We start from the raw sequence: 27,803 nt of genomic DNA, 5'->3' as shown, positions 1-27,803 counted from the left end.
AGATCCGCGGTTGTCACTTGGAGAACGTAAGTAACACATAATTATGGAATATAATAACTATTTGCTAACTAATAATAATAGTAATAATATCTCTCTTCAGAAAAGAATGTCCGTTACCTTTTCTTGTCATAATATTATTTATTTTTTGGGTCCTAATGATTTAATTTATATTACTTTTAAGAATAATAAAATCCCATAAAATCCCACGTGGTTCATTGCCGTTCGCTGGAACAAGAATCATTGTTATCTTTATGTCTGGCACAGTTTCTTACAACACCCCAACCTAAAGTCATTTCGATTTTCGTGGTATGGCGCGGGTGTAACTACGCGCTCCGTTCCTACCGTGTGTGTTGCTGCAATTTCGCTTCTATTATTCGTTCACTCTTTTTCAGCCTTTTCCGCTGATCAAAACCCAAACATGTGACCCACGCGCCCTTGCACGACAAACAACACACGACTTCTTTGTTTTGTTTCTTTGGTACTATAAACTCTCAGAAGCATGCATAACAAGAACCGCGTGCAAGTGTAGAAAAGTACCACCATTTTTCTTTTCTTTTCTTGGTCCATTCTTCTCTGCATCGGAAAGTGTGGTGATAACAATGACAACAGAAGAGTGAACATTAGTTGGGTTGGGTGAGTGAGTTCAGTTCAATCACTGTGAATTGTGATGGCCTCGGTTGGGGGTTTTCTAGTCTCGCCCGTTGGTTCTGTAAGGTGCTTTACGAGGCACCGGTTTGGAGTTCGGGCTCAGAGTTTGGAGGGTGGAGGCTCTACGGTGTTGTCGTCGGAGTCTGTGAATGGATCTTCGTCGGTGGTAGTGGGGACGCAGAAGAATCATATTGGTGGTTCGTTGGTTAAGGAGGAAACGAAGGTGCGGTTGTTGGGAGTTGAGGAGAAGAAGAAGAAGGGTGAAGCAGAAGGTTTGGCAGCGCTTTGGGATGATGGGTATGGGAGAAGGAGCGTGGAGGATTACTTTGCCGCTGCTAAGGAGATTTGCAGATCAGATGGAGGCCCACCTCGGTGGTTTTGCCCAGTTGAATGTGGCCCCCCTTTGAAGGATTCTCCTACTCTTCTGTTTTTACCTGGTACAAATTTACACTTCTGAACTTCATGCATTCACTGTGTGTGATATGTTTGCATGAGGCTTCTAGCCATGAAATTGTCTTCCTTATAAACATTTTTGTGACACGTTCATTCTTTATACTTTAGTAACATAGCTTCTTTATTCTGACACACTTTTTTCTGCTAATATTTAATGGAGATGACAATAAAAGAAATTTGTGCGCGACTTCTTAGTTTAATGAACCTTACTTGTGATTTTGTAATTTAAGAAGAAAAACATTTACTAATAGGTGAGATTGTTAGTGTTGGATGGGTTTCTTTGCATGCTTTTAAAACACTGGATTGAATGGGTTTCTTTGATATTGGGCCATATTTAACTTTACAGTTGTGGTTGATTGTTTTCAATCTTGGAAACTTTGAATTGTAATAAATTGGTTGAAAGTTCGGTCCTCAGAAATCAGAGTGTGTATATCTACGTATATTTGAGTAAGTGTGAATGAGTGTTTAACCTGAAAACAGTTTCATTCGCAAAGACTGATGATTTGTATAGATGAAAACTTTTAGGTGACAGAGTGGTACTAGTTGCTACTTTCAAACCCCAAATTGAAATTGTGTATTAACTCTTAATGTTGAAATATTGAATGTTGAAATTGAAAATGTAGAGTGTTGAAATTTCTCTAGTTTAACTCGTGCAGGGATGGATGGCACGGGACTGGGTCTCACTTTGCACCATCAAGCTCTTGGGAAGTATGTTGTTTTTTGTATTTTAATAGTTAGTTGAAAACTACTTTAAAATTGCGTTTGTTTAGCATTTTGAAATTGTATGTCTGAGATATTACTCAGTTTTACAATGGTCTGATTTTATTTTTTTGGTCCTTCTTGTTGAAGGTTGATGAAATATTAAGCTTCTTGATGGATATGCTTGTTATATTGTTTAGAACAATTATTCTATGTTGGTTCATGTAATTTTATTTCGCTTTCTCTTTTGATCTTTACTTTATGTAATGCAGGGTTTTTGAAGTTCGTTGCTTGCATGTCCCAGTTCATGATCGAACACCATTTGAAGGTCTTTGCTTTTTAATGTATGCTTTTGTCAACTTTTGAAAGTTCTTTGTTGCTTTTGATGATATGAGAGTGCTTAATTTGAGTTGTTCATTTTTATTGAAGCATCTGGAACTTCTCAATTTCAATTTGTTTAATGCTCTTGAAACATACTTCTACATTGGCATAGTTCAAATGTGATGCAGCTCATGTACCCATTGAACATTTATAAGTGGGGTAGTCGTAAATTTGAAGCATAAAATTCAATTAAGCATGTCGATGCTTCAAATTTTAAACAAAAAGGAAGTAGATGGTTAAAATAGATCTTATGAGAAACATTATGGGAATTCTGAATTGGGTGACTGAGTGACTCTTCCTTTGGGCACTCTGATAATCAGAATCCAATCCTAGATTGGAGGGATTTCCTCCTTCTCCCACTTTCCCTTCCAGAAACCCTTTCTGTGATCTGGAACAGATTGAACTGCCAATGGCTAACTAATCTCAGGAATCTTGCTTATCTGCTAGTAATCTTAAAATAAAAAAGGAAAACTTATCAACCATTCACATTGTCTTCTTATCCTTTTGTTTGAAATTTCAAACTAAAAGATGTCTTTCCCTAAGAATTATGCAAACCTAAACATGATCTTGATTGTAAAATTTTATAAATGAATAAATTCAAACATGCTAGCGAAGCCATATTATATACTTAATCTGAGAGTTTTCCTTTTTAATTTTCAAATTTTTGAAGAGCTGGTGAAACTTGTTGGAGAAGCTGTTAAGCTCGAACATGCTTTGTTTCCAAATAAACCAATCTATCTGGTAGGTGATTCGTTTGGTGGAAGTCTAGCACTTGCTGTTGCTGCTCACAATCCAACAGTTGACCTGGTACTGATATTATCCAATCCAGGTGATTCTATCAATAGTGTATTCCTTTTTGTCAATTGTTAATGTATTTAGTTGGTGATGTCTTGTCAATTTTCAACTTAAATCTGACAATATACCTTTTTCAATGACAGCTACATCCTTTGGCCAATCTCAGTTGCAACCTTTGTTTCCTATCTTGGAGGCTTTACCTGATGAACTGCATGTTGCTGTTCCCTTTGTTCTTAGTTTTATTATGGGTAAATAATATTTTTCTTAAGATTCTAGCTGTTACATATGAATATTCATGGAGATATAATTCATTTGCAAATTCTATGGATAATAATCCAATTCTTATTTTTCTATATCTTGTGAATTATGCCTAATAAATAATTACATCTATTTCAAATGAATTTTATAAAGTATGTGGGACTGAATTGTATTCAACAACTAAAGATGTCAGAGTATGTGCTCACACACACACACACACCAGTGTAGCACATTGCTGATAAAAAAACACACTTCTGTAGCACATTGCTAGGAGGATAACAAACAATAGGGGAACAGAACCTAATCTCTAAGTTCTGATTCAATAGAATGAGGTCTCAAGAAGATAAGTTGATATCAGTATCATAACAAACTTGCTGTTCTTTATATTATCTCATTAATTCATATATACTGTTATATTTAATGACACCAGGCGATCCAGTGAAGATGGCATCAGTCAATATTGGAAATAGACTTCCTCCTGTCAAAAAAGTTGAACAATTATCACACAACCTTACTGCCTTACTGCCATGTCTTCCTGTAAGAAGCTTTTAATATTCTGTCCTTGGTCTTTCTCTCTATATCTCTTAATGTTTAGGGCTATATTGCATCTAAGTTTAGCTAATTGACAATAATTACAGGCTTTTGGATGGATTTAGCTCCTAACCTCTTGTAACACACACTAGCATGTACACAATTATGAAGTTTTTTCTTTCAACTTGTGATTGTTTAATTATCCCTCTTATTTTCTAGATTATAATAGTATTTGCCTTTTTCCTCTATCCTTTTCTGTTGTTCTATTTTCTAGACAAAATATTACGAAGTTCATATAATATGGGATTATGCTCAGCTGCATCTGTATTTAACTGTATTATGTATTGTCAGGAGCTGGCTAACGTTATACCAAGGGATACTCTTCTTTGGAAGCTGAAACTTCTGAAATCAGCTGCTGCATATGCTAATTCTCGTCTTCATGCCGTTAAAGCTGAAGTACTTGTGCTTGCTAGGTTTTTACTCTCTTTAGAATTTACACCTCACATTATAATACTGCGTTGTATAGTTTTGTTTTTCATCTCACAAACGTTCTTCTAATTGCCTCACAAAGCTAAATTTGTACTTGCAATATGTTATGGCTTTGTTTGATTCATGTTACCAACCCAACCTAATATATGTGGCTATTGTAATATAATACAAGAATTCTGCCACAATAACCTACAGAACGATATAACCTAGTAGTAGATCAATAATGTATATATGCTTGTATGGTAGTATGGTTCAGATTTATAGTTCTCATATTCTTATAGGTCAATGCTGTATTGGATCTTTTGTGCTAACTTAAATTTATTGATTTATGACTTAAGCTCTTACATTTTAACCGAGTCAACAATGTTGTGTACGAATTTAACATTTTCTCACCCAAATTTTGAGACTCTCGTGTTCATATATAATTAAGATGTATAAGTTGCTTTCTAGTAAATATTTTCCATTGGATGCTGACAATATTTCCATTCTAGCGGTAAGGATAACTTGCTACCCAGCGTAAATGAAGCTAAAAGACTTGCGGGATTATTGTCAAACTGCAAAGTTCGTGTCTTTAAGGACAGTGGACACACCCTTCTCCTGGTACGTGAAGTGAATGTATATACTTGCAACTATGGTAATTTGAGATAATGCTCTCACTTGATAACCCCGGGTGTGTTAAGTGAGACTGCTTTCAACTATCATCTATAAAGTTGAGGATATTTTCTAGCGACCATGTAACTTCTAAATTTGACCATCTACATAAGATTGAGTGGCCGAAATTGGTTCCTTCAACCTTCTATGATAAGATAATGTTCTCACATCTATATAAGCTTGAATGGTCGAAAGTAGTCCCTTCTATAATAAGATAATTCTTTCACTTGATGACTCCTATAATAGGTAGACTATTGCATTATATCACCATTTTAATCCTTATGGAGGATTTAAGGGTGCACAAATAATATTTGTATCAAATCTTTGAGGGGTTAAAGTGGTGACAATCTTTGGAGAACAATGTAGTAAAAAAATCTTAGGGACCAATCTGGCGTATAAATATTTTGGAGGACTAATGTTTGGGTGCATGAAACTTTGGAGGACCAAATTGATGATTTTCTCTTCATAATTTTCATTTTAATTGATTTGTAAAGTTTTTCTTTTTTCTTTTCTAGGATTGCTTTCGAAAAGTTTGAGTTTATCTTATTTTGTATTTTTTTAATACTTTATTAAATTATCTATGTTTATTACTTTCAGGGAATCTTATAATCACAAATGCTGTAAAGAGCATTTTCTAATTTCAGTACTTGTCCATGGACCAATAGGCATACAAAAGGATGTGTTTTTTTGTTTTTCTAAAGCCTTTACTTTCTGCATAACCTTAACACAGTCCTTTGCATCATGTGATTAACATCATGAACTCGCTAGCCATGTTATATTGCTGTATTAAGTTTAACTATATTAGTTGCAGACTTACTTCCTATATAGCTTCAGTGATAACAACTTATTATCAAGTGCAGGAAGATGGTATTGGTCTATTGACCATCATCAGGGGAACTTGCATGTACCGTCCTTCGCGAAGGCCTGATTTGGTCAGGGATTTCATTCCTCCCAGTATGACAGAATTCAGATATGCAATGGATCAAGTGGTTGGGTAATTTGATTTGGCTATATTATGTTCATTTTTTTGTTGCTCTTGTTAGTTTTTTTTTTTTTTTATCAGCAATGAATTAATAGAATTTAAAAGAAACACTTTAGGGGTGTTCCAACCCTTATACATAAAAACTCCTAATTAAGCATTCAACAATTAGATCAAAGTTAAGCGATACACCACTTAACTCAAAACCTTAAACTAGATAAAGATACTAGTGGAAAGAAATAGATGAAATATATTTCTGAGATATTTTACAAATGTGATTACAGTCTCTATTTATAGACTGTTTTACAACCTAATTAAGGAAAGAAATAATAGGTAATGAAATCAAGAAATAATGGGTGTTTAAAGCTTTACAAATCAAATCACTAACAAATCTGTCCTAATAAATATAAAATGGAATATGCACTTAATTATAACATAATTCTTCTGATTATGCAACACTCCCCCTCAAGTTGGTGAATGTATATCTATCATTCCCAACTTGCAAGTAAGATCTTCGAATTGTTTTGTGGGAAGTCCCTTAGTAAACATATGTGCCAATTGGAGTCTTGAAGGGATGTACTCGGTGGCTATAAGACCATCATCCAACTTCTCTTTAATAAAGTGTCGGTCTATATCTACGTGCTTTGTTCGATCATGTTGAACCGAATTGTGTGCAATACTGATAGCAGACTTATTATCACACGCCAAACCCATAGGAGCTTTATATTTTATTTTTAGGTCATCAAGTATGATCTTCATCCATAAGAGTTCACACACCCCTTGAGCCATGGCTCTAAATTTGGCCTATGCACTTGATCTTGCAACTACATTTTGCTTCTTGCTCCTCCATGTCACCAGATTTCCACCCAAGAACATGCAGTAGCCTGTGGTGGATCTCCTATCAACAATCGATCCTGCATAGTCAGCATCAGTATATACTTTCATGGATAAGTTCTCCCCCTTGGCAAGATCCTGAAAATACCACTGCACGTGCAGTGGTATTTTTCCCTTCCCATTGTGTTTTTCAGGATCTTGCCAAGGGGGAAAACTTATCCATGAAAGTATATACTGATGCTGACTATGCAGGATCGATTGTTGATAGGAGATCCACCACAGGCTACTGCATGTTCTTGGGTGGAAATCTGGTGACATGGAGGAGCAAGAAGCAAAATGTAGTTGCAAGATCAAGTGCAGAGGCCAAATTTAGAGCCATGGCTCAAGGGGTGTGTGAACTCTTATGGATGAAGATCATACTTGATGACCTAAAAATAAAATATGAAGCTCCTATGGGTTTGGCGTGTGATAATAAGTCCGCTATCAGTATTGCACACAATTCGGTTCAACATGATCGAACAAAGCACGTAGATATAGACCGACACTTTATTAAAGAGAAGTTGGATGATGGTCTTATAGCCACTGAGTACATTCTCCTTCAAGACTCCAATTGGCAGATATGTTTACTAAGGGACTTCCCACAAAACAATTTGAAGATCTTACTTGCAAGTTGGGAATGATAGATATACATTCACCAACTTGAGGGGGAGTGTTGCATAATCAGAAGAATTATGTTATAATTAAGTGCATATTCCATTTTATATTTATTAGGACAGATTTGCAGTCCCAAAACCTGAATCTGCATAAAACCAGCACACAACAAAACCAAGCCTGGTGGCGGTTGCTCTTGTTAGTTAATGTCTTTGTTGCATTGATTTGACAATATTATGTTCTTTGTCAAGTCTCACCTTGCCTAGTAGACTCATACTTCAAAGTCTTGTCAATTTCCTCCTCTGCAATGCAATAATGGGCTACTAGGGCCTTTTTGTCATAAGCTTTATTTATGTTTTCCTTTTTATCTTTATTTCCTATATTTTTAACCGTTGGGCTATCTTAGCTCCTTGAGGACAACTCTAAATGAGTATGATACTATATTAAGAAATGAACTTTAAGTTTATAACTCAATCTTATGAAACTAGTTTATAAGGTGAGGTTTGCACCCACTTATATATTATGAAAATGTCTTTATCTCTAGCCGATGTGAGATCTCTAACATATTCATTCTTAAATGAAAAGACTTTGAAGATATACTCATGAGTATCTCATTTTATCTTTTCAGATTTCTCTCTCTCAAATACTATTAGTCATTTGAATTTGAATCTTTGACTCACTCTATTGAATTGATTGAGATATAGATTATATTTCTTGATTCAAATAATTTATTTCCGTGTTTTATTTCTCAATTCTATAAAAAAGGCATCCCTTTAGTTTATTCCTTCTAACAATATAGAATTCTTATTATTGAAGGTGAAGAAATCTCAATTTAATCTTTATTTGTTCTTAAGATGTGATTTTACCATTGTATACAATTTGTGCATTTTTATCCCATATTTTAAATTTAAATTTAAAAGTACCAGTGTAATGAATGGAAAACTTGCTAGTTTGCTTGTAGTTTATGATTTGATTTCTAAGTTTTTAGATATCTACTAATCAATTCAATTTTATAAAAGCATTAAATAAGAATTCAGCATTTTGTACAAGAAGATAATATGGTTTAAATTTTAAATTTGAGATGTGTACTGGTGTACATACATGCATACATAAATATGGGTTGAAAACCAGCAAGGCCTGGTTCAAAGATAGCTAGTTCTTTAAACGTATTGACTAGGTGATCGATTGTTCACAGTATGTATGTAAACAAGGCATTTATAAGAGAGCTTATATCCATTTTGGCGTTCTTTTCTACCTCAAAAGGGATTAGTTTCCAACTATCCATTGGAAATCCTCTTAATGCACATCATAAATATTAGTTGAAAATACCAAGAAAATCTTATACAAGCTTGTATTGCATTTACTGAAAACATTCTATTATGCTGTTGGTTATAACAGTGTTAATGTGAAAGAGTTTAGTCTTTGTGACCTGCTATACTGATCTTTCGTGGGCTTCATGCCATATTTTATAAAATCATTATGCATAATGTTTTGCAAATAGAAGCTTGTGGGCGTAGTGAATTTAATAGTAATTGCATAATGTGCAGTTTTTATGGTAAAACTTGCTGTATATTGAACATAGCCAGATCTTTTTTGTGGCAGCAGCCAAATGCACTCGGTTTGCAACTAGAATCATGGATAAAATATGGGCCCCATAATTTGATTTGTTAGACTACTGTTATTTACTTGATCTCTTCATGTGCATCTTTTGTTATTCCTTGCTTATTCTCAGTTGTATCTAATAATTTCGACAGAAGTTTCTGATTCTGTATAAGATAAGAAAGGCATTTTTCATTAAATTGCTTATCTTTTCTCGTGTGCTGTTAGCCACTCCTCTGCCTCCACCCATTCTAGTTGTTTGTTTATACTGATAGTCTAATACATAGTACCTAAATGGAGAAAGTCATTTACAGATGGGTGTATGTGTATTCATATGAGTAAATGCGAAACCTACACTTAAATCCTACTTCTCTTAGGCTCAAGCCTGCAATTTACGTCAGCCTTACTTCAATAATCTTCTTTAACAGTTTAACTAGCACTTGTTTCCAAACAAATGAGAATAGTAGTTTTAAAGCTGACATGCTACTAATGTGGATGGTAGGCCATTTCGCTCTGTTACCGGATCTGTATTTTTCTCTACCTTGGAGGATGGAAAGATTGTAAAAGGTCTCTCTGGTGTTCCAGAAGAAGGTCCTGTCTTATATGTTGGTTATCATATGTTGTTGGGGTTAGAGCTTATCTCACTTACAGATGAATTTTTAAGTGAGAAAGGTATTGCCCTTCGTGGAATAGCCCATCCGGAGCTGTTCATGCCTAAAACGGAGAGTTTATCATCTGAGTTTTCTATGTTTGATTGGGTGAAGATATTTGGTGGGGTGCCTGTTTCAGCAAGCAATCTTTTCAAATTACTTTCAACAAAGTCACATGTTCTCCTATATCCTGGTGGTGCCCGTGAGGCTCTCCATTATAAGGTACATAAGTTTTATTGTTTTATCTACGTTTCTTATCCAACTATGTAGCATAGCATCTATGATTCAGTTACTTTATGCAATCACATTACTAAAACATACAGTTGATGTTTCTATGTGCAATTTTTGGGATCAGCATTTACTATTATGTGATGGTGGCTTCTACTTTAAAACTGACTGAACTCCCAATTGCTAGGGGGAAGAATACAAGTTGATTTGGCCTGATCATCCTGAATTTGTGAGAATGGCTGCACGATTTGGTGCCACAATTGTGCCATTTGGAGCTGTGGGGGAAGATGATATAGCTGAAGTAGGTTTCTACTTTCTCTATCACTCTCTTTTTTAACCACCATACTTTAGGGATGTGGGAGGCTCTTCTAAAGTCAGTACGAGTGAAGTAATTTTGGTTATTGCTGAGAAAATCAATGCTTAATATTTCAATACACTCATGGTTTGTTATATATGTGCACACCATATTGCTCATTGACTTCTTTTATTAACAACCAAGATTTGTTACTTTCTTTCTAAAATAAGTTGCACAATTTAGAGGAGTCACATCACATGCATAATTTAGCCTGTCCATTCTGCTTGGATCAATATCATTTGCAAGATGGATCATAGATGCCAGCCACAAAATGATATCAAAATCCTTTGTCTAGTTTTTAATCTCTTTGAGTATAGAATATAATAGTATGCTTGATTTCACTGCCTTTAAAGTCAATGTTAAAAGTGGAGTAAATGGAGGTGTAGATTTTTTCATCAGAAGATCGTTTTTCTTTTGGCTAAATAGCCTTTTGACTCATTGATACTGTATGTCACTTTCTAAAAGCATTGAAATTAAAAGTTAGTACCCAAAATAAGTTTCGTCTTTCACATTGGTCTTTTGTAATAGTTAGTTTCCTGACATAACACGTTAATTAACATGTCAATTGCCACCTTGTCCTCAACTTGGCAAGATAGATGGCAGTTCACATGTCATTTAACGTGTCACATCAGCAAACTAATTCTCTTAGCTAAAACATCATCCATACAAAAAATTAACATGAAAGACAAATCTTACATTGGTGCTAAATTTTAATTTCAATGCTCTTAAGGATTTAATATAAGGCAGCATACACTTTAAAGGATCTAAATGACTATTCAGCCTTTTCTTTTGGGAAAAATATATTTCTAGTCCCTAAACTTTTCATCAAACTTGGTTTTGATTCTTGTACTTTCAAATTGAAAATTAGTCCTTAAATTATAAAAAAATGTGCCCTTCCCCAACATTGTGATGGTAAAAAAATATGAGTTTAAGTATAAAGAAGGACTAAAATCACATATTTTTAGAGGTTGGATGACAAATTCATCAATTTGAATGCAGAAGGACCGAATGAAAGTTTTGCAATACAAACATAGTCTTTCCTTCCTTTTTCTAATATGTTAGGAATGTTCATTTTTTAAATGTCTCATTCAACGTTTAGAGAAAAATCAAGTTGAATAATGAAAATGTTTGGGGTGGGAAAGAGGAATTAGTATTAAGAAGGGAATTTTAAGCTTAACTCAATATTAACAAACCAGTTTATAAGGTGATGTTTGCACTTATATTATATAAAATGTTCTTATATCTAGTTGATGTGAGATCTCTAAGAATGAGAATAAAATAATTGTTTTTTCTTGCATTCTTGATCTTTGATTAATTGTACTTACCTTTTGATTGGACATTTTTGCTTGAATTGTGCAGATGCTTCTTGACTACAACGACTTAATGAAGATCCCCATAGTCAACGATAGCATAAGAGAAATGAATCGTGACTCAATTAAGTTTAGGTAAGTATTCTCCATCTCAATGATGTTTATTGCTTATTGTTGAACTCATAATTAAAACAAAAAGTCAAATAAGATATAGCCTTACAAGTAGTGCTAACACCACCATTTGTAGTACATTTCCTCCTTATAGTTAAAATTTGTTGAAAAGTATAAAACCATGAGAGGTTTATGGAATAACACTTGGTACCCACAAATTTTTATGATTTTATATTTCAACTAGTACAAGAGAGAAAGAATGTGTTCCAAGGGGTGTGAGAAAATGTTCTTAGCATTTCTCATAGGCCCATATAACTTATTATTGACTTTTCTCGCTTGGGCGAAACATTCTCGCCTGAGTGAGTTTACTATTGCACCATTAACTTTATTTGGATCATTTTTGCCATAACGAAATCTTCTAGCTTGAGCAAGACACTTCTTTTAAATTTCCCTTCTTTACTTTTTCTTGTGATTCAATCTATAAGTCTCTGCTTTCTTTTTTTCTAATGCTTCTCATTCATCTGAAGTCTACACAAAAATTAGGATTAAATTTTTTCATTTGTTTCCCTGTTCAAAATATATAATTGGATTCAATAATTCTTAGATTAGGGTAATTTTCTGACATTAAGCAACAATTAAGTTCCTAAGTGTTCAATTTTCTTAAATTATAAATACTACACATTGACACTTATCAATTTCCCTCCAACCTAGAATCTTGTTTGTCCTCAAGGAAAGTAATTGAATCCCAAAGTAATTTTAATTCCTCATATGTTCTTCGTCATTGCTTTTAACTGTTTACCTTATTTCAATCTTTATACATTACTATCCTTTCTCAATTTGAGCGATGGTTCCAGCCACAAATTTTGTCAAATTTAGTCCTTGATCAGTCCATTTGGTTGTTCTAATTTAGAACTAAGGTTTGATTTCTATTTCCAAAATTTTTTACTATAACTATTCATTTTTTCAGTATGTACAAAATTTCACAAAATATGCAAACATTAGTCAATATTACTAAATTAAGTTTGCAACCAACAAAAGTTAAAGTAAGAAATATTATACTAAAACTAAAGTCAACTTACTAAATTAAACTACTTAAACTAAATTAATATTGAAATTAAAGTTAAACAAAATGATAAAACCAGGTTTTGTTCATTGTGCATAAGAAGATAACGGTATCAATCTCTTATGATTTTGTCCAACTCTGTGACTAAATCATAATTTTGGAATTGGTTAAAATCTTCATCTGATGCAACTCCGATGGTCTAGCTCCCATTTCTAGTGCATCTTTTGCATAATAGCCAGTAGAATCATCCACTCCAGCTTCCACTTTAAGTGCATCTCCAACTCTAGTCTCAATTCCAAACGCTCCAGCCTCCCCTGAAAAGTTGTGTCTGTCCCCAAGCTAAGATAGATAATTATTAAATTTCATGGGTGTCATCCACGAATTATTTTGATTTTGAGTAAAACCACGGTAGAGGTCTTGTAAGATGTACATTATACCCTTATGGTTGAAGACATTCTGCAGTTTGATGTGCTCTGTTAAGACTCTAATGTATTCCATCATGTGCTCAATATTCCATCATGTGGTTGTTGTTAGGCTTCTCTAGGATTGATGCAATTTTTATCAATGGCAGGTTCGATTTTTACTGTTGGGTTCGTTGTCATCCCTTGACTTGCACAGGGAGTTGTGATGAGTGCTCTAAATCACAAAGAGCCCTTTGTCTTTTTCATCATTCTTTCTAATTTCCAGCGTTACAAATTTATAAATTTGATCATAAGTGATTTTAGGCACATAATCATCTCTCATGATGGATTAAAGCAAGTGGCATCTTGACAAATTCAAATGAGAGATATGACCTATAGGTACAATGTTAGCCAGCAGAAAAGTGATTCATACCTGAGCTAGAATCCATATATCTTTTCTTTTGATCTTTAGTGAGTTTCTCGTGGGTTCTAACTGAAATGATTTGTTTGGAATACATAAATTTTGTACAATAGCTATTTCACTTAATCTATTTCGTGAAGCTTTTAGTGTTTGATAAATACATTCAACATCATTTGGTAGTGGATTTTCTAAGAATTAGTTGATTACATCCTTTGATTTGGACACTAAGTCATTCGAACCTTCAACCCAAACATCTGTAAAATTCAAGAATTATAGTTGGGTCATACTTGCGATAAAGATCTGTCAACTTTCTTCAATTTCTTTGCATCAACCCATTAAAAAAGGAGTCAAATTCTTCACGTAAAAGTGTTACTTTCCTTTCTGAAATAAAAGATCAAGTTTTCAATTCATCATATATTTGCTGTTTGTCTTTGCTTGGCTCAATATTACTTGGTGGACTGGGTGAATCAACTCTAGCTATTTTCTCTTGTTAAAGCGTGTTGGATTAATACTAATTATGGATTTGGTGTGACCCATTTTACTTCACATGTAAGCATAAACATCTCTTAGTCGATGTCAATATTAAAAACCATTGTGTTTTTTATTATTGGCATTTTAACAAACACTTGGTATACATGATGTATTATAATGACATTGAATGCGTAACTTTTGGTATTCTACATCATGCATACCAAGTGTTTGTTAAAATTTCAATAATATAGAGTTGGCGTTGACTGAGATATGGTTATGCTTACATGTGGAAATGTACAACTAGTGTTAATCCAACACGCTTTAACAAAGGAAAAAAAACTATAGTTATTCACCAAGAAATATCGAGTTAAGTAAAGACCAATAACAAAGATATGATGAGGTGAAAACTTGGTCTTTCATTTCAGAAAAGGAAAGTGACATTTTTACCTGAAGAATTTGACTCCTTGAATGGGTTGTTGTAAAGAAATTGGTGGAAGTTGACATCCTTTCCTAACTATGATCCAACTATAATTCTTGAATTTTACACAGATGCTTGGGCTGAAAGTTCGAATGACTTGAAAACTAAAGTCAAAGGTAGATGGATTCACTCTGACAGAAATGCAATCAACCAATTCTTAGAAAATCCACTAAAATAATGTACTTATCAAACACTAAAAGTTTCACGAAATGGATTCAATGAAAGAGCTATTGTATAAACGTTGTATATTCAAAACAAATCATTTCAGTTAGGAGCCACTGGAAACTCACTAATGATTAAAAGAAAAGATAAGAGGACTCTAGCTAACATTGTATGGATGATTTTTCTACTGGCTAACATTGTACCTAAGGTCATGTCTCTGATGTAAATTTAACAAAATGTCACTTGCTTTACTCCACTCCACCATGAGAGATAATTATGTGGCTAAAATCATTTTTAATCAAATTTATAAATTAGTAAGAATAATGAAAAAATCAAAGGCTCTTTGGGGTTTCAACACTCATCACAACTCTTTGTGCAAGTCCAGGGGTGACGGTGAACCCAACAGTAAAAAAAACAATCTTGTCATTGATAAAAAATATATTGATGAAAAATTGCATTAATGAAGAAGAAGCCCAACAAGAACCACACTTTCCACATCCAGTTAAGGTTGAAGACCAACCTTATATAGTCCCTTCACAACAACACTTTTCAACTCCAATTACTATGACATGATAGAATACATCAGATCCTCAACAGAGCACATTCAATCGTAGAATGTCTCTGGACATAATGTACATCCAACAAGACTTCTACTCAAGGTCAAAATAATTTGTGGATGATACTCATGGAATTTAATAATTATCTATCTTGGCATGGGGACATGCACAATTTTTTCAGGAAATGCAAGATCGTTTAGAGTTGGAGATGCACTTGAAATGGGAATTAGACCAACTCTTTGTTAAAATCTTCATCTGCTGTAGCTCCAGATGGTCTAGCTCCCATATCTGGTGCATCTTCTGCATAGAAGCCAGTAAAATCTTCCACTTCAGGTGCATCTCCAACTCTAGTCCCAATTCCAGATGCTACAGCCTCCTCTGAAAAGTTGTGTTTGTCCCCAAGCTTAGATAGATAATTATTAAATTTTATGGGTGTCATCTACAAATTATTTTGATCTTGAGTAGAACCATGGTAGATGTCTTATAGGATGTACACTATACCCTTATGGTTGAATGCATTCTGCAGTTTGATGTGCTCTGTTAAGACTCTAATGTATTCCATCATGTGCTCCATAGTGATTAAAGTTGAAGAGTGTTGTTGTGAAGGGACTGCAAAAGGTTGGTCTTCAATATTAACTAGATGTGGAAAGTGTGGTTGTTGTTAGGCTTCTCTAGGATTTATGCAATTTTTATCAATGGCAGGTTCGATTTTTACTGTTGGGTTCATTGTCATCCCTTGACTTGCACAGGGAGTTGTGATGAGTGCTCTAAATCACAAATAGCCCTTTGTCTTTTTCATCATTCTTTCTAATTTCCAGTGTTACAAATTTATAAATTTGATCATAAGTGATTTTAGGCACATAATCATCTCTCATGATGGATTAAAGCAAGTGACATCTTGACAAATTCAGATTATAGACATAACCTATAGGTATAATGTTAGTTAGCAGAAAAGTGATTTATACCTGAGTTAGAGTCTATATATCTTTTCTTTTGATCTTTAGTGAGTTCCCGTAGGTCCTAACTGAAATGATCTGTTTGAAATATATAACTTTTTGTACAATAGCTCTTTCACTTAGTCCATGCCATGAAACTTTTAGTGTTTGATAAGTACATTCAACATCATCTAGTAGTAGATTTCCTAAGAATTAGTTGATTGTATTTTTGTCATAGTGAATCCATTTACCTTTGACTTTGGTCTTTAAGTCATTCGGACCTTCAGCCCAAACATTTGTGTAAAATTCAAGAACTATAGTTGGGTCATACTTGGCATAAGGATCTGCCAACTTTCTACAATTATTTTGCATCAACCCATTCAAAAATGAGTCAAATTCTTCAGGTAAAAGTGTTACTTTCCTTTCTGAAATGAAAGACTAAGTTTTCAACTCATCATATCTTTGTTTCTTGTCTTTATTTGGCTCGATATTTCTTGGTGAATCAACTATAACTCTTTTTCTTTTTGTTAAAGCGTGTGTGCGACCCATTTTCACATGTAAGCATAATCATCTCTCAGTCGTCGCCAACTCTATATTATTGGCATTTTAACAAACACTTGGTATGCATGATGTAACCCAACACGCTTTAACAAAGGAAAAATAGCTATAGAGTATTCACCAAGAAATATCGAGCCATGTAAAGACAAGCAACAAAGATATTATTAGTTGAAAATTTGGTCTTTCATTTCAGAAAGGAAAGTGACACTTTTACCTAAAGAATTTGACTCATTGAATGAGTTGTTGTAAAGAAATTGGAGGAAGTTGGCTGATCTTTATCTCAAGTATGATCCAATTATAGTTCTTGAATTTTATACATATGCTTGGACTGAAGGTCCAAATGACTTGAAAGCCAAAGTCAAAGGTAGATGAATTCACTGTGACAGAAATGCAATCAACCAATTCTTAGAAAATGCACTACTAGATGATGTTGAATGTATTTATCAAACACTAAAAGTTTCACGAGATTCCAAACAGATCATTTCAATTAGGAGTCATTGGAAACTCACTAAGGATTAAAAGATAAGAGGACTCTAGCTTAGGTATGGATGATTTTTCTATTAACTAATATTGTACATATATATCATGTCTCTAATCTAAATTTGACAAGATGTCACTTGCTTTACTCCACTCCATCATCAGAGATGATTATGTGGTTAAAATAATTTCTAATCAAATTTATAAATTAGTAAGAATAATGAAAAAGGCAAAGGCTCTTTGGGGGTTTCAGCACTCATCACAACTCTTTGTGCAAGTCCAGGGGTGGCAGTGAACCCAACAGTAAAAAAACAAACTTTCCATTGATAAAAAATTTATTGATTAAAATTGCATTAATCAATGTAGAAGTCCAACAACAACCACATCTAGTTAAGGTTGAAGACCAACCTTATGTGGTCCCTTCACAACAACACCCTTCAACTCCAATCATTATGACATGATGGAATACATCAGATCCTCAACAAAGCACATTCAATTGCAGAATGTCTCTAGGCATAATGTACATCCAACAAGACCTCTACCATGGTTCTGCTCAAGGTCAAAATAATCTGTGGATGACACTCATGGAATTTAATAATTATCTATCTTGGCCTGGGGACATGCACAATTTTTTCAGGGGATGCAGGATCGTTTAGAGTTGGAGATGCACCAACTAGAATGGAAGATTTTACTGGCTTCAATACAAAACATGCACACAAAATGGGAACAGTAGATGAAGATTCAAACCAGTTCTAGAATGATGATTTTGTCAGAGAATCATAAGTGGAGATTGATACCATTATCTTCCCATGAACAAAAACTGGTTTTATCATTTTGTTTAACTTTAATTTACTAAGTTGAGTTTAGTTTAATATTTTTTACTTTAACTTTTGTTGGTTGCAAACTTAATTTAGTAATGGGTTAATGTTTGCATATTTTGTACATAGATAGATGATGGTAACTTAATTTGTTTATGAAGAGTCATAGTAAAAAATTTTGGAAAAAAAAATCAAACCCTAGTTCTAAATTAGAACAACTAAATAGACTGATCAATGACTAAATTTGAAAAAAATATGTGACTGAAATCATAACTCAAATTGAGGGAGGATAGTGATGTATAAAAATTGAGATAAGGTAAATAGTTGAAAGCAATGATTAAGAACAAATGAGAAATTAAAATTAGTCAACCAAGTGAGAGTGTGAAACCTTAAAACAGTTTGAGACACTTTCACTACTGAAGAGTTAATTGAGGTTGCCTCATTCTCTAGTTAATTTGCATCACAAAATCAAACATGGGGATGATTGAGGCATGTTTAATAAAGTTGGATGTGAGAAAACCCAGGGCCAAACAACTAACCTTTGCATATATAATGAAATGTGTAGAAAAATAATCCTTTTTTAACCAAAATTTTGTTATCCGGGAAAAACCCAAGCTTAATTCCTGATCTAAATTACATAAGAAGGGCTAATCTAAGCAACTTCTTCTCCTAAGAACAAAGTTTCTTATTTTCTCCCAATAACACTTTTTTTTCTCTCCTCTTTTTCTATTTTAACTCTGTTCCAAAGTTGATTTAATGAGATCTCGCTCAAGCGAGTTAATCTAGCTTAGACGAGATCTTTCGGTGCTATTTTCGCTTGGGGGAAACATTCTCGCCTGAGCGAGTTTAGTTATGCACCATTAACTTAATCTGAATCATTTTCGCCTGAGCGGAATCTTCTAGCTTTAGCGAGATGCTTCCTTTAAATTTCCTTTCTTTACTTCTTCTTGTGATCTAATTTATAAGTCTTTGTTTTCTTTTTTCCAATGCTTCACATTCATATGAAATTTACACAAAAGTTGGGATTAAATTTCTTCTTTTGTTTCCTGGTTCAAAATATATAATCTGATTCAATAATTCTTAAATTAAGGTAATTTCTGACATTAAACAACAATTAAGTTTCAAAGTTTTCAATCTTCTCCATTATAAGCACTACACATTCACACTTATCACTTATGAAGAGGAGTTTACACACTTTATTATTGGTTAGAAATTACAAAATTAGGTGGAATAATTTTTAATTAAGAAGTAAAATTTACTAAAAGTTTCCATTCTTAATGAATTTCAATTAGTAAGAGTGTTAGAGAGAACCATGTTTTAATATATCTGATATCTTATATTTCCAAACTACGGAATTTTCATTCACAACTAAGGCACTGGTGTGTTTTCTGCAATCCAGAGATGGGAGAAGTGGTGAGGTAGCAAACCAAAATCTCTGTTTTCCTGTGCTTGTACCCAAAATACCAGGTCGCTTTTACTTTCTGTTTGGGAAGCCCGTAAGAACAAAAGGCATGGAAAAAATGCTAAAAGACAGAGAAAGTGCCAACCAAATGTACCTGCAGATTAAGTCAGAAGTTGAAAGCAATTTGAAATACTTGATCAAGAAGAGGGAGGAGGATCCATACAGGAATATCATTGACAGAAAGTTGTATCAGATATTTTATCCTCCTGAAACTGATCCAACACCATCATTTGAGCCCTGAAATACGTTTTGATTCATATTCATATTCATATTACTCATTCTTCTGTAATCATAATTATTTGTAAACTGATACACGTACATGCCCAATATTCTAATCAAATGTGCATATACCCAAAAAAATATAGAACTTTCTTCAAAGTTCATAACTGATTTCAGGCAAATTCTTACTCCACCTCATAACTTGTGACTTGCACCTCGTTCTCTTTAAAATTTTTAAAGTTGCCCTTTATTCTCGAACCGAAAATTTGGAGTTTAAAAAATATAGTGAAAAAATAAATTTGTAATAGATTTTTGTGTTATGGAAATATAGCATCCACTCAAGTCTATAACAGAAGAAGCAACTTGGATATATATTCATATATTATCATTGGGTTACAATTTTTTTCATACTTTATTTTAAATTTTCATTGGTATGAATTTAAATTTTAGAATAAGTAAATATGGGTACTCACATTCTAAAAGAATTTTACACTGTTTCTGACAAAGTGTATAAATGGTAAATTTGTTGATTCTCATAAAAATTATCTTAAACCTTTATATGACTTTTAAACCATAAGTAACCCTTATATGACTTTTAAACCAACATTAAATACTGCATATACTAATAGTTTAAATAATTTTATTTTGTCATCAAATTTCAAATTCTCATATAATTAATTTGTTGACTTGTGTAATATAAGATCTAACTATTTTATGAATAAATTAACTAATAAAATACTTATTTATTAACATTTACTACACTTAAACTATTTAAGATCAAATATTAAATTTGATTATCGGATAATCTTTAACGAGTATCTTCAAACATTTCAAGATCAAAATCCTCAACGAAGAACACTAACACATAGTTAGAGTTAGATTCCTTATATTTGATCAATCCCTTTTACTATTATCATGCTAATTAAATTTTAATATTTTTAATAGATAAAAGATATTAGCTTGTTTTCACTGAAAAAAAAATGTTGGTCCCTCTTCTCATCATGATACCATAGCTCCAATGTGATAGATGCGTGAACTGTTTCCAATTCAAGGCACTGTCTCAAACATGTTCCCCAACAGGAAGCCCCATTGGTAATGTACTTATGTTTCTTCATCTTTTAATCTATATTTCTTATGGGTTTGAGAAAAAAAAGATGAAACTTCTAAATCAAATTTAAAACCTCAATTGTTACAAATTTAGCAGCTTGTTTTATGCAAAAGGGTGCCAAAGATTTAATCAATTACTGCTATCTTACAAAGTAACAATGATTGATGTTGTATAATGGTGTACTGATAAACTATGCATGTAATCAATTACTGCTATCTTACAAAGTAACAATTTTTTAAGAATTTAAGATGTTGCATACATGTTAGGGTATTTATTACGAAGAGTTCTAGAAAAATCTATAGAGATTTTCAAGGGATATTTTTACAAACAGCATAAGTGCATTTATTTTTTATTTAGTAATATTTTGTATAAAATAAAATAATAAAAGAGATGATAAGATTTTAACCTTTTGGAAGAAAGGACACAGTTATGATAATGAATGAGCCATAAGTACAGATTGCTTGCGTGGTTTTGCTTCCTTAAGCAGAAAATAAAAATCGCCGTTGTGTTGTTTTGTGTTGTGCGAATAATAAATCTCACTTTACTGTTACTTTTATTATTCTGCTTCTTTCTTTCTCCATTTTTTTCTCTAACCAAACACTCAAAAGATTTACACGCTCTCTGATGCTTTTAATTGTACTTCATTTTGTGGTTCATCACCCTCAGATCCTTTCACACTGCTCTTCAAAAAGGTCTGATTTTTCTTGCTTTAACACTCTATCTCTCTATCGTCTTTCTTTTACTTTTATCAATGCAATTTCTGAGTTGTTTTCTTATAAATGGGTTTGATCGTGCTGAATATTGGTCCATTTCGTTGTTTCGTAGATTTTGAGTGAATATAGACAAACGGGTCTGCTTCATTCTTTCACTATTTAGTTAGTTACTATTAGGGGTTTCGAGAGTTTTATTTTTCTGTGCTGCGATTTTACATTTCCATTTATTTTGAACGAGGTTGAGTAAAATGGTGATTCTACTTTTGTCGGTGTAAATTATTCCTGAAAAAGTTTGTTCCAATGTATAGAAAAATCTCAATTACTGTGTTGTTAGTATTTTCGAATATATGTAGAAATGAATTCAGTTATTGCTGCTTATTTTGTTGTTTAATTAGGTTTATCTTTATTATCACCTCATAAGTTGTTATACATTGCTCCGTTGATTTTTGTTTGTTTGTGGGAATTAATCCTTAGATTCCTATGTGAGGGTGTGTTGACATGAAGAGTACTAGCAACACATTCTCTCATACACTCTTTCTAATACATTTTTCCATCATTGGTTAAAATTTATTGAAAACTAAAGTGAGAAGTGAGACTCACGAGTTTTTTTAATTTTCAGTAAGTTTCAACCAATAGTCCAGTGTATTCAAAAGAGTATGTTAACGCATGTGTTGCTATGATTTCTCTTGTTGATTCATATGAACACTAATCCAAGTGTGGGGGGTGCTGTTATGTGGATGAAGAATATATTTATCTTTGGTGTAATGGCAGACAATTTAAGAGAAATTGGGATGTAACAGTTGTGGTATGATATGACTACCCTTTTAAACTATGGAAAACTTTCTAACTCGTGTAGTTGAAGAAAGCCTCTGTGATTTTGACTGATATGAGTCTTTGTTATTGAACAAAATAGAGAAATTGTGATATTGTTATGTGATAAATTTCTTCAATTATAAAAGTTTGGTGTGTGGTGAATTATTCTTCCCGATAAATGTTTGCTAGAATAACAGAAGTTCTCTTTTTTCTTACCTTAGATTATGAAAATCAAATTCCTTTTTAATTTTTATTTGTGTGCAGACATGTATAAGAATCGGCTACAAGAGTTGGCTCAAAGAAGCTGTTTTAATTTGCCAGCCTATTCATGCATTCGTGAAGGGCCTGATCATGCTCCTCGTTTCAAAGCAACTGTCAACTTTAATGGAGAGACCTTTGAAAGCCCTACTTTCTGCTCTACTCTTAGACAGGCAGAACATGCAGCGGCTGAGGTGGCTCTTAACACTCTTGCAAAAAGAGGCCCCTCTAGAGCTTTGGCTGCAAGAGTTCTGGTGAGAAAATGAGAATTTTTCATAATCTCCTTCCCAGTTTTTCTTTCTTTAAAATTGTAATCACTCTTGAAAATATTCAATATTGTATTGGTATAGCAAGAAATAAAAGTAGAAATTTATCTTAAAAAAAGAAGTATTTATTGTATCAGAAATACAAAAATAATTTTAACACCTACTTTGTAGGTAATCAGAAGCATTTCAATAGGATTGTTTAAAGCTGAGTTTTCATGTTTAGCTTTCTCTCTATTACTGGTTTAAATGTCTACTTATATAAGCGATTTCAAGGACAAATATACACTTACAAATAGATATTAATATAGTCTCTTTTTATCTTCTTTTAGAGGCTTGTATTGCATTTCCCCAAAATATGTAGAGGCTGCTTTATTCATTACATTTAACTTTTCTGCAACCAAATCAATAGACGACAAATAGAAGAATTTCAGTTTAGACTAAGAATAGAAATATGCCCGCAAATGTTAGGAGTTAAAGAATTTCATTGTTGATCTAAAAGATTTTTTCTGAATATGTATTTTTCGTTTGGATATTGACAGGATGAAACAGGAGTCTACAAGAATTTACTACAAGAAACTGCTCATAGAGCTGGACTGAATCTTCCTGTTTATACAACAATTCGTTCTGGACCAGGTCACGGTCCTAACTTCTCATGTACAGTTGAGATTGCAGGAAAGCATTTTACAGGAGACCCAGCTAGGACCAAGAAACAGGCTCAAAAAAATGCTGCGATGGCTGCTTGGGCTGCATTGAAAAAATGTGAGCATTGTGATTCTTCAATCAAATTTTTGTGTATTAGTTGCCTTTGGACATTTTTCAACACACCTTTCTTTCTCTTTTTTTTCACATTATTCTGTCTTTCCTTCCCACATGTAACTTATTGTCATTGTTTTAAATTTCTTCTAGTGTCAGAGCATAGTTTATCATCTTCATTTTCTCCGGAGGCTAGAGGCAATGGAGAACAAGATCAAGTCATCATAGCTCGCATCCTTGCGAATGGTTCGAAGAACTTTTCCCAAAGTGATAATCAACTGGGATGGCAAAAATCGACTACGACCTCTTTGGTATCAACTCATCCCACTGCAGACATGTACCCTACACAATGTCAGCATTGTGTAATCTCCAGTTTCTCGCCAGAGGTGGCTCTATATCAGATTTGGCAGCAAGAACAAATTTTGCAGCAACAAAATCGTCTATTGGCACTAACCTTTCAGCCTATTATTCCATCTAGTCCACATATTTATCCATTAATGCAATCCATGTTCCAGCCAGACCACTGTCTTTACTTCCCAAGTGAGTTGTCATCAGTTCCTGTAGGACCAAAATTGTCAATGGCTACATCAAGCCCTTCATTTTGTTTTTCAAACCAAATTGGTCCAGAACTAAATGCAGGCAGGTCAACACTTACCATCAGAGAGATACAAGAAGAAAAAACAGAAGACCCCCCAGTTTGCACCTTCAGCAATGAAACTAGAGTCTTGCCACCAGGTTCAGATGATGAGAGTAAAAAGCATGATAGTTCTGGAAGCAGAAGTAGAACTACTGAGCAGGGAGAACAATGTGAGAAATCTGAATGGGATTCTCATTGGAGCATGGGATCTGTACACAGACCAATTAATTCTGAGCTCCAAAACCCATCCAGGATTGGTTCATCTGTTCTCAGATCACACTCACAAGCAAACTACAACAGAAGTTTTAGACCACGAGCCCCTTCATCATCTTCCATTGTGAGAACCATATGCCCTACTCAATCTGTTGTTTCAAGACCACAACATGTTGCATCAAGGTTGAGAACGGGAATCCCACAAAGTCCAGGTACATCTGCTCCTGAAAGGTTTGGCATGATGAGATCACCTACTCCTCTATTTATGGCACCAGCTGTGAGAATCAGATCAGTGGTTCCAGTCTGCTCAGCTCCTCCAAGGAGATCCATGGCAGAAGAGGTGTCCAAGAGCAAGGAAAAGGAAGATCTAAAACCTGAAGACAAAGATGTATCAAGAACTAGCTCTGAGCTTGGCCATCTTAGGATATGATATGAGTGAGTATATATATACTAGAGATTAAGAAGTATGGTAGTTCTTTCCAAATATCATGGCCTTTACAGTCATTTACGGGAAAGAATAGGCATATGCATATCCTTTTGGTAATTTTATGTCGAGCAATAAATTTGAAATACAAAATTATATATATAAATATGTCATTAGAATTTCTTGAGCGTGATCCATTAAGAAGGTTGGGCTACAGAGTTTGCCGTCCCTTCTAGGATAAGTAAATGCATGTATGATATGAATAACTATTGAGTAAAATAGATTATGTACCATTGGGCAAAGTATTTTTACATTATCATCTACTTACAAAGTTTCATTACAAGTTTAATTTTCAACTATATTTTGTATCATTAGAAGTAGATAATTGCATTATATAAGCATAATGTTTAGTTTCAATAAATGGTTATATTTGGTGTGGTAGTGAGGATTGCGGCTAGATTTAGATCCTCTCCACTCATTTTTCTCTCCTTGGATTTGAATCATCTAATGGTCTATAAAAACTGGACAACACGTTAATGAAATTATCGGTCTGACTCATTTTCTTTGTTGCCAGAGCTTTTACCTTGCTCAACTCATTGCAAGGGAAAAATTATAAAAACTCATAACAAACTTTGCCAATGTACTAAAAAATGTAACTCAAAGTGCACTTTGGGTTTGTTGGCAAAGTGCCATTTGAGCTTTTACAATTTTTCTCTTCCAATGAGATAAAGCAAGGTAGAATTTGTTCCAATTCTAAGCAGAAGCTCTTGCAACAAGAAAAGGAAGAAAAAGAAGAAAAAGTGCATTATTTCAATAATATGTTGTCCAGTTTTTGTTGGTTGGTAATGATATAATTATTTTATACCTTTAGATGATTCAAATCCAAGGACTGAAAAATGGCAGGAAAGAGCTAGAGAATTAAAAAATGGCTGAAAGGATTTGGTACATGTGAAGTATAATGGGGTTGAACGATTTTGGTATTTTGTTAATTTTTTGCATTACTAAAACAATATATATTTTACTTGGATTTCATGTGTATTTTTGTTGGAATAAGATAAAGTTTACAGAGTATATATTTTTTTATTTATAGCTGCAATAAGGGATTAGATGAGTAAATAATCTATAATGATTTTAATTTAAATTTATATTGTCAAGATAATTAAAAAAATATTATATGGCTAACATTAAATGCATTGTTCTGTTTTAAGAGTTTTTTATTTATTCATATTTAGTGTAAAAAAATTAAACTATCAACCAATCATAAAGTGTGATAATTATGACTTTATCGGTAGTTATTGTAAAACTTACAAATCTCATCAGATATGAAAATTTATTATTGAATGATAGTGTAAAAACTTTCTGCAGTGTAAAACTATTGTTCAAGCCTTTGGAATTTATAGCATAGATTATTAAAATTTTATATTTCATACTGTTAATTCGTTTTTTTTTTTTTTTCTTGTAGATTAATCACTTAATTTATTTATTTTATTATAACTTAAAATTAAATCTTATGTAATAATAAGTTAATAAATTTAATCGCTATTTATATTAAAATGACATTTTCTCAAAATGTAATTTTTTATAAGATAATTTATAATTTAATGAAAAAACTAATTTTTACACATTAACTTTTAATTTTCATGATTTTTATAATTTTTAAATAAAATGAAATAGGTTAATTATATTTTATTATAATTATTAAAGAGATGATTGTTATTACTAAACATAAAAAATAAGCATTTATTTTTAAAATTTATACTTAGCTTAACATAAAAATATGTAAGTATAATTTCTCCATAAAAATATAATTGATTAACCGTTGTTTAGGACCGATTTTAGAATAAGAGAATTGGTTAAAGAACTACATGAGGGGTATTAAATTAAAAAATTAAATGAAGGTGTCTTAAAAAACAAAAGAAAAGTATAATTTTAATCATTTTAATAAAAAATAATAATTCATAAATTCGTGTGGGGTATTCTAGTGAGCATTTGTCTATTTAGAAAAATAAACATTAGTTATTTTGAGAAAACATAAAGGTTAAAGCAAATAAATAAGGAAGTAACATTAAATATCATTCAAACGTGAAAATAGGTGAAAATAAAAGAAAGGTGAAGGAAGAAACATCCATACAAAATTTCAACTTCTTCTTTTAATACATAGTAAAAAAATTACAATGATAACAATGAAAATCCGATATAAGATTATCTCAAATGCAATTTCTTAAAAACACGTTTAGTAAACAAATCTTATTGGAGGAAATTCATGTGATTATCTTAAAACTAAGAATTAGGTCTGGTATAAGATATGGAATATTAATAGTAAATTATAATATTTTAATAATTAAATTGAACTGTAAATTATAAAAAATAAAATCCAAATAAAAATATGAAAAAATTGATTTTTATAGAATCTTATAAATGGAGTAAAAGTTTTAAAATTATAATATGAGTTGTATAAAAGTGATTCGTGATAGTAATTCATCTAAGATAAAATAGATTTATAGATTTATTTTGAGAGACTTTTGTACTAGTCCCACCCTTAGTTTAAAATGAGTAAAACATATTTTACTATTTGTATACTAGTTAGAGATTTTCCTCTTATTAAAAGGCATTAAAAACCATAGATGGGTTTTTAATTAACAATTTTAAAATTTAAAGATTTTAAAAAAAAAGAGTTGTATAAAAAAAATTATTTAATTAAAATTGATTTATTTTTGGTACATTATATGAGATTTTTTATCTGAATTTGTTGTATGCTTGAGTATCCTATGAGTTTGAGTATCCGTGTTGGTCAGCCCGTATCCTCGATAGGTTTATTAAGGATAATGAAATGATGCAAACTTATTTTATATGTTGTGATTGCAAATTTTGCTCAGATCGATGTGTGGTCCGATCTTGGTGTATTATGACGAGTTGCTTTGGAGAGTTTGCATCTTGTCACGATGTTGAATTCTTTAGGTCCATGTTGAACTTA

General features: G+C 32.7%; 2 protein-coding genes across 7 annotated transcripts; both read left to right on the top strand.

Annotated features, from left to right (window-relative positions):
• Nucleotides 1-19,826, top strand: PES1 (Esterase/lipase/thioesterase family protein). 4 transcript variants are annotated; one of them, XM_068639545.1, is made up of 13 exons: nt 1-1,085; nt 1,758-1,809; nt 2,073-2,128; nt 2,852-3,010; nt 3,120-3,224; nt 3,665-3,771; nt 4,117-4,238; nt 4,746-4,854; nt 5,766-5,899; nt 9,471-9,840; nt 10,034-10,147; nt 11,561-11,646; nt 19,363-19,826. In XM_068639545.1, exons 1-13 carry the CDS (start codon nt 668-670, stop codon nt 19,664-19,666), a joined length of 2,136 nt encoding a protein of 711 aa, XP_068495646.1. In that variant the 5' UTR covers nt 1-667; the 3' UTR covers nt 19,667-19,826. The 4 variants fall into 4 exon arrangements, with proteins under 4 accessions (XP_068495646.1, XP_090159857.1, XP_068495647.1 ...); XM_090303731.1 differs by lacking the exon at nt 19,363-19,826 and adding an exon at nt 13,257-13,757 and having other exon boundaries at nt 215-1,085; XM_068639546.2 differs by having other exon boundaries at nt 228-1,085; nt 17,783-19,826.
• An 872-nt stretch (nt 19,827-20,698) lies between these two features.
• Nucleotides 20,699-25,140, top strand: LOC137831746 (double-stranded RNA-binding protein 2). Of its 3 annotated transcripts, none has more exons than XM_090303734.1 (4): nt 20,699-20,736; nt 22,543-22,790; nt 23,342-23,561; nt 23,709-25,140. In XM_090303734.1, the coding sequence occupies exons 2-4, from the start codon at nt 22,545-22,547 to the stop codon at nt 24,833-24,835; spliced, it is 1,593 nt and encodes a 530-aa protein (XP_090159860.1). In that variant the 5' UTR covers nt 20,699-20,736; nt 22,543-22,544; the 3' UTR covers nt 24,836-25,140. The 3 variants fall into 3 exon arrangements, with proteins under 3 accessions (XP_090159860.1, XP_068495650.1, XP_090159859.1); XM_068639549.2 differs by lacking the exon at nt 20,699-20,736 and adding an exon at nt 21,017-21,444; XM_090303733.1 differs by lacking the exon at nt 20,699-20,736 and adding an exon at nt 21,506-21,602.
• Nucleotides 25,141-27,803: the final 2,663 nt, after the last annotated feature.

The sequence above is a fragment of the Phaseolus vulgaris genome, chromosome 6 (assembly GCF_051622355.1).
Source record: "Phaseolus vulgaris cultivar YP4 chromosome 6, ASM5162235v1, whole genome shotgun sequence".
NCBI lineage: Eukaryota > Viridiplantae > Streptophyta > Magnoliopsida > Fabales > Fabaceae > Phaseolus > Phaseolus vulgaris.
This window is presented reverse-complemented; position numbering and strand designations above follow the sequence as displayed.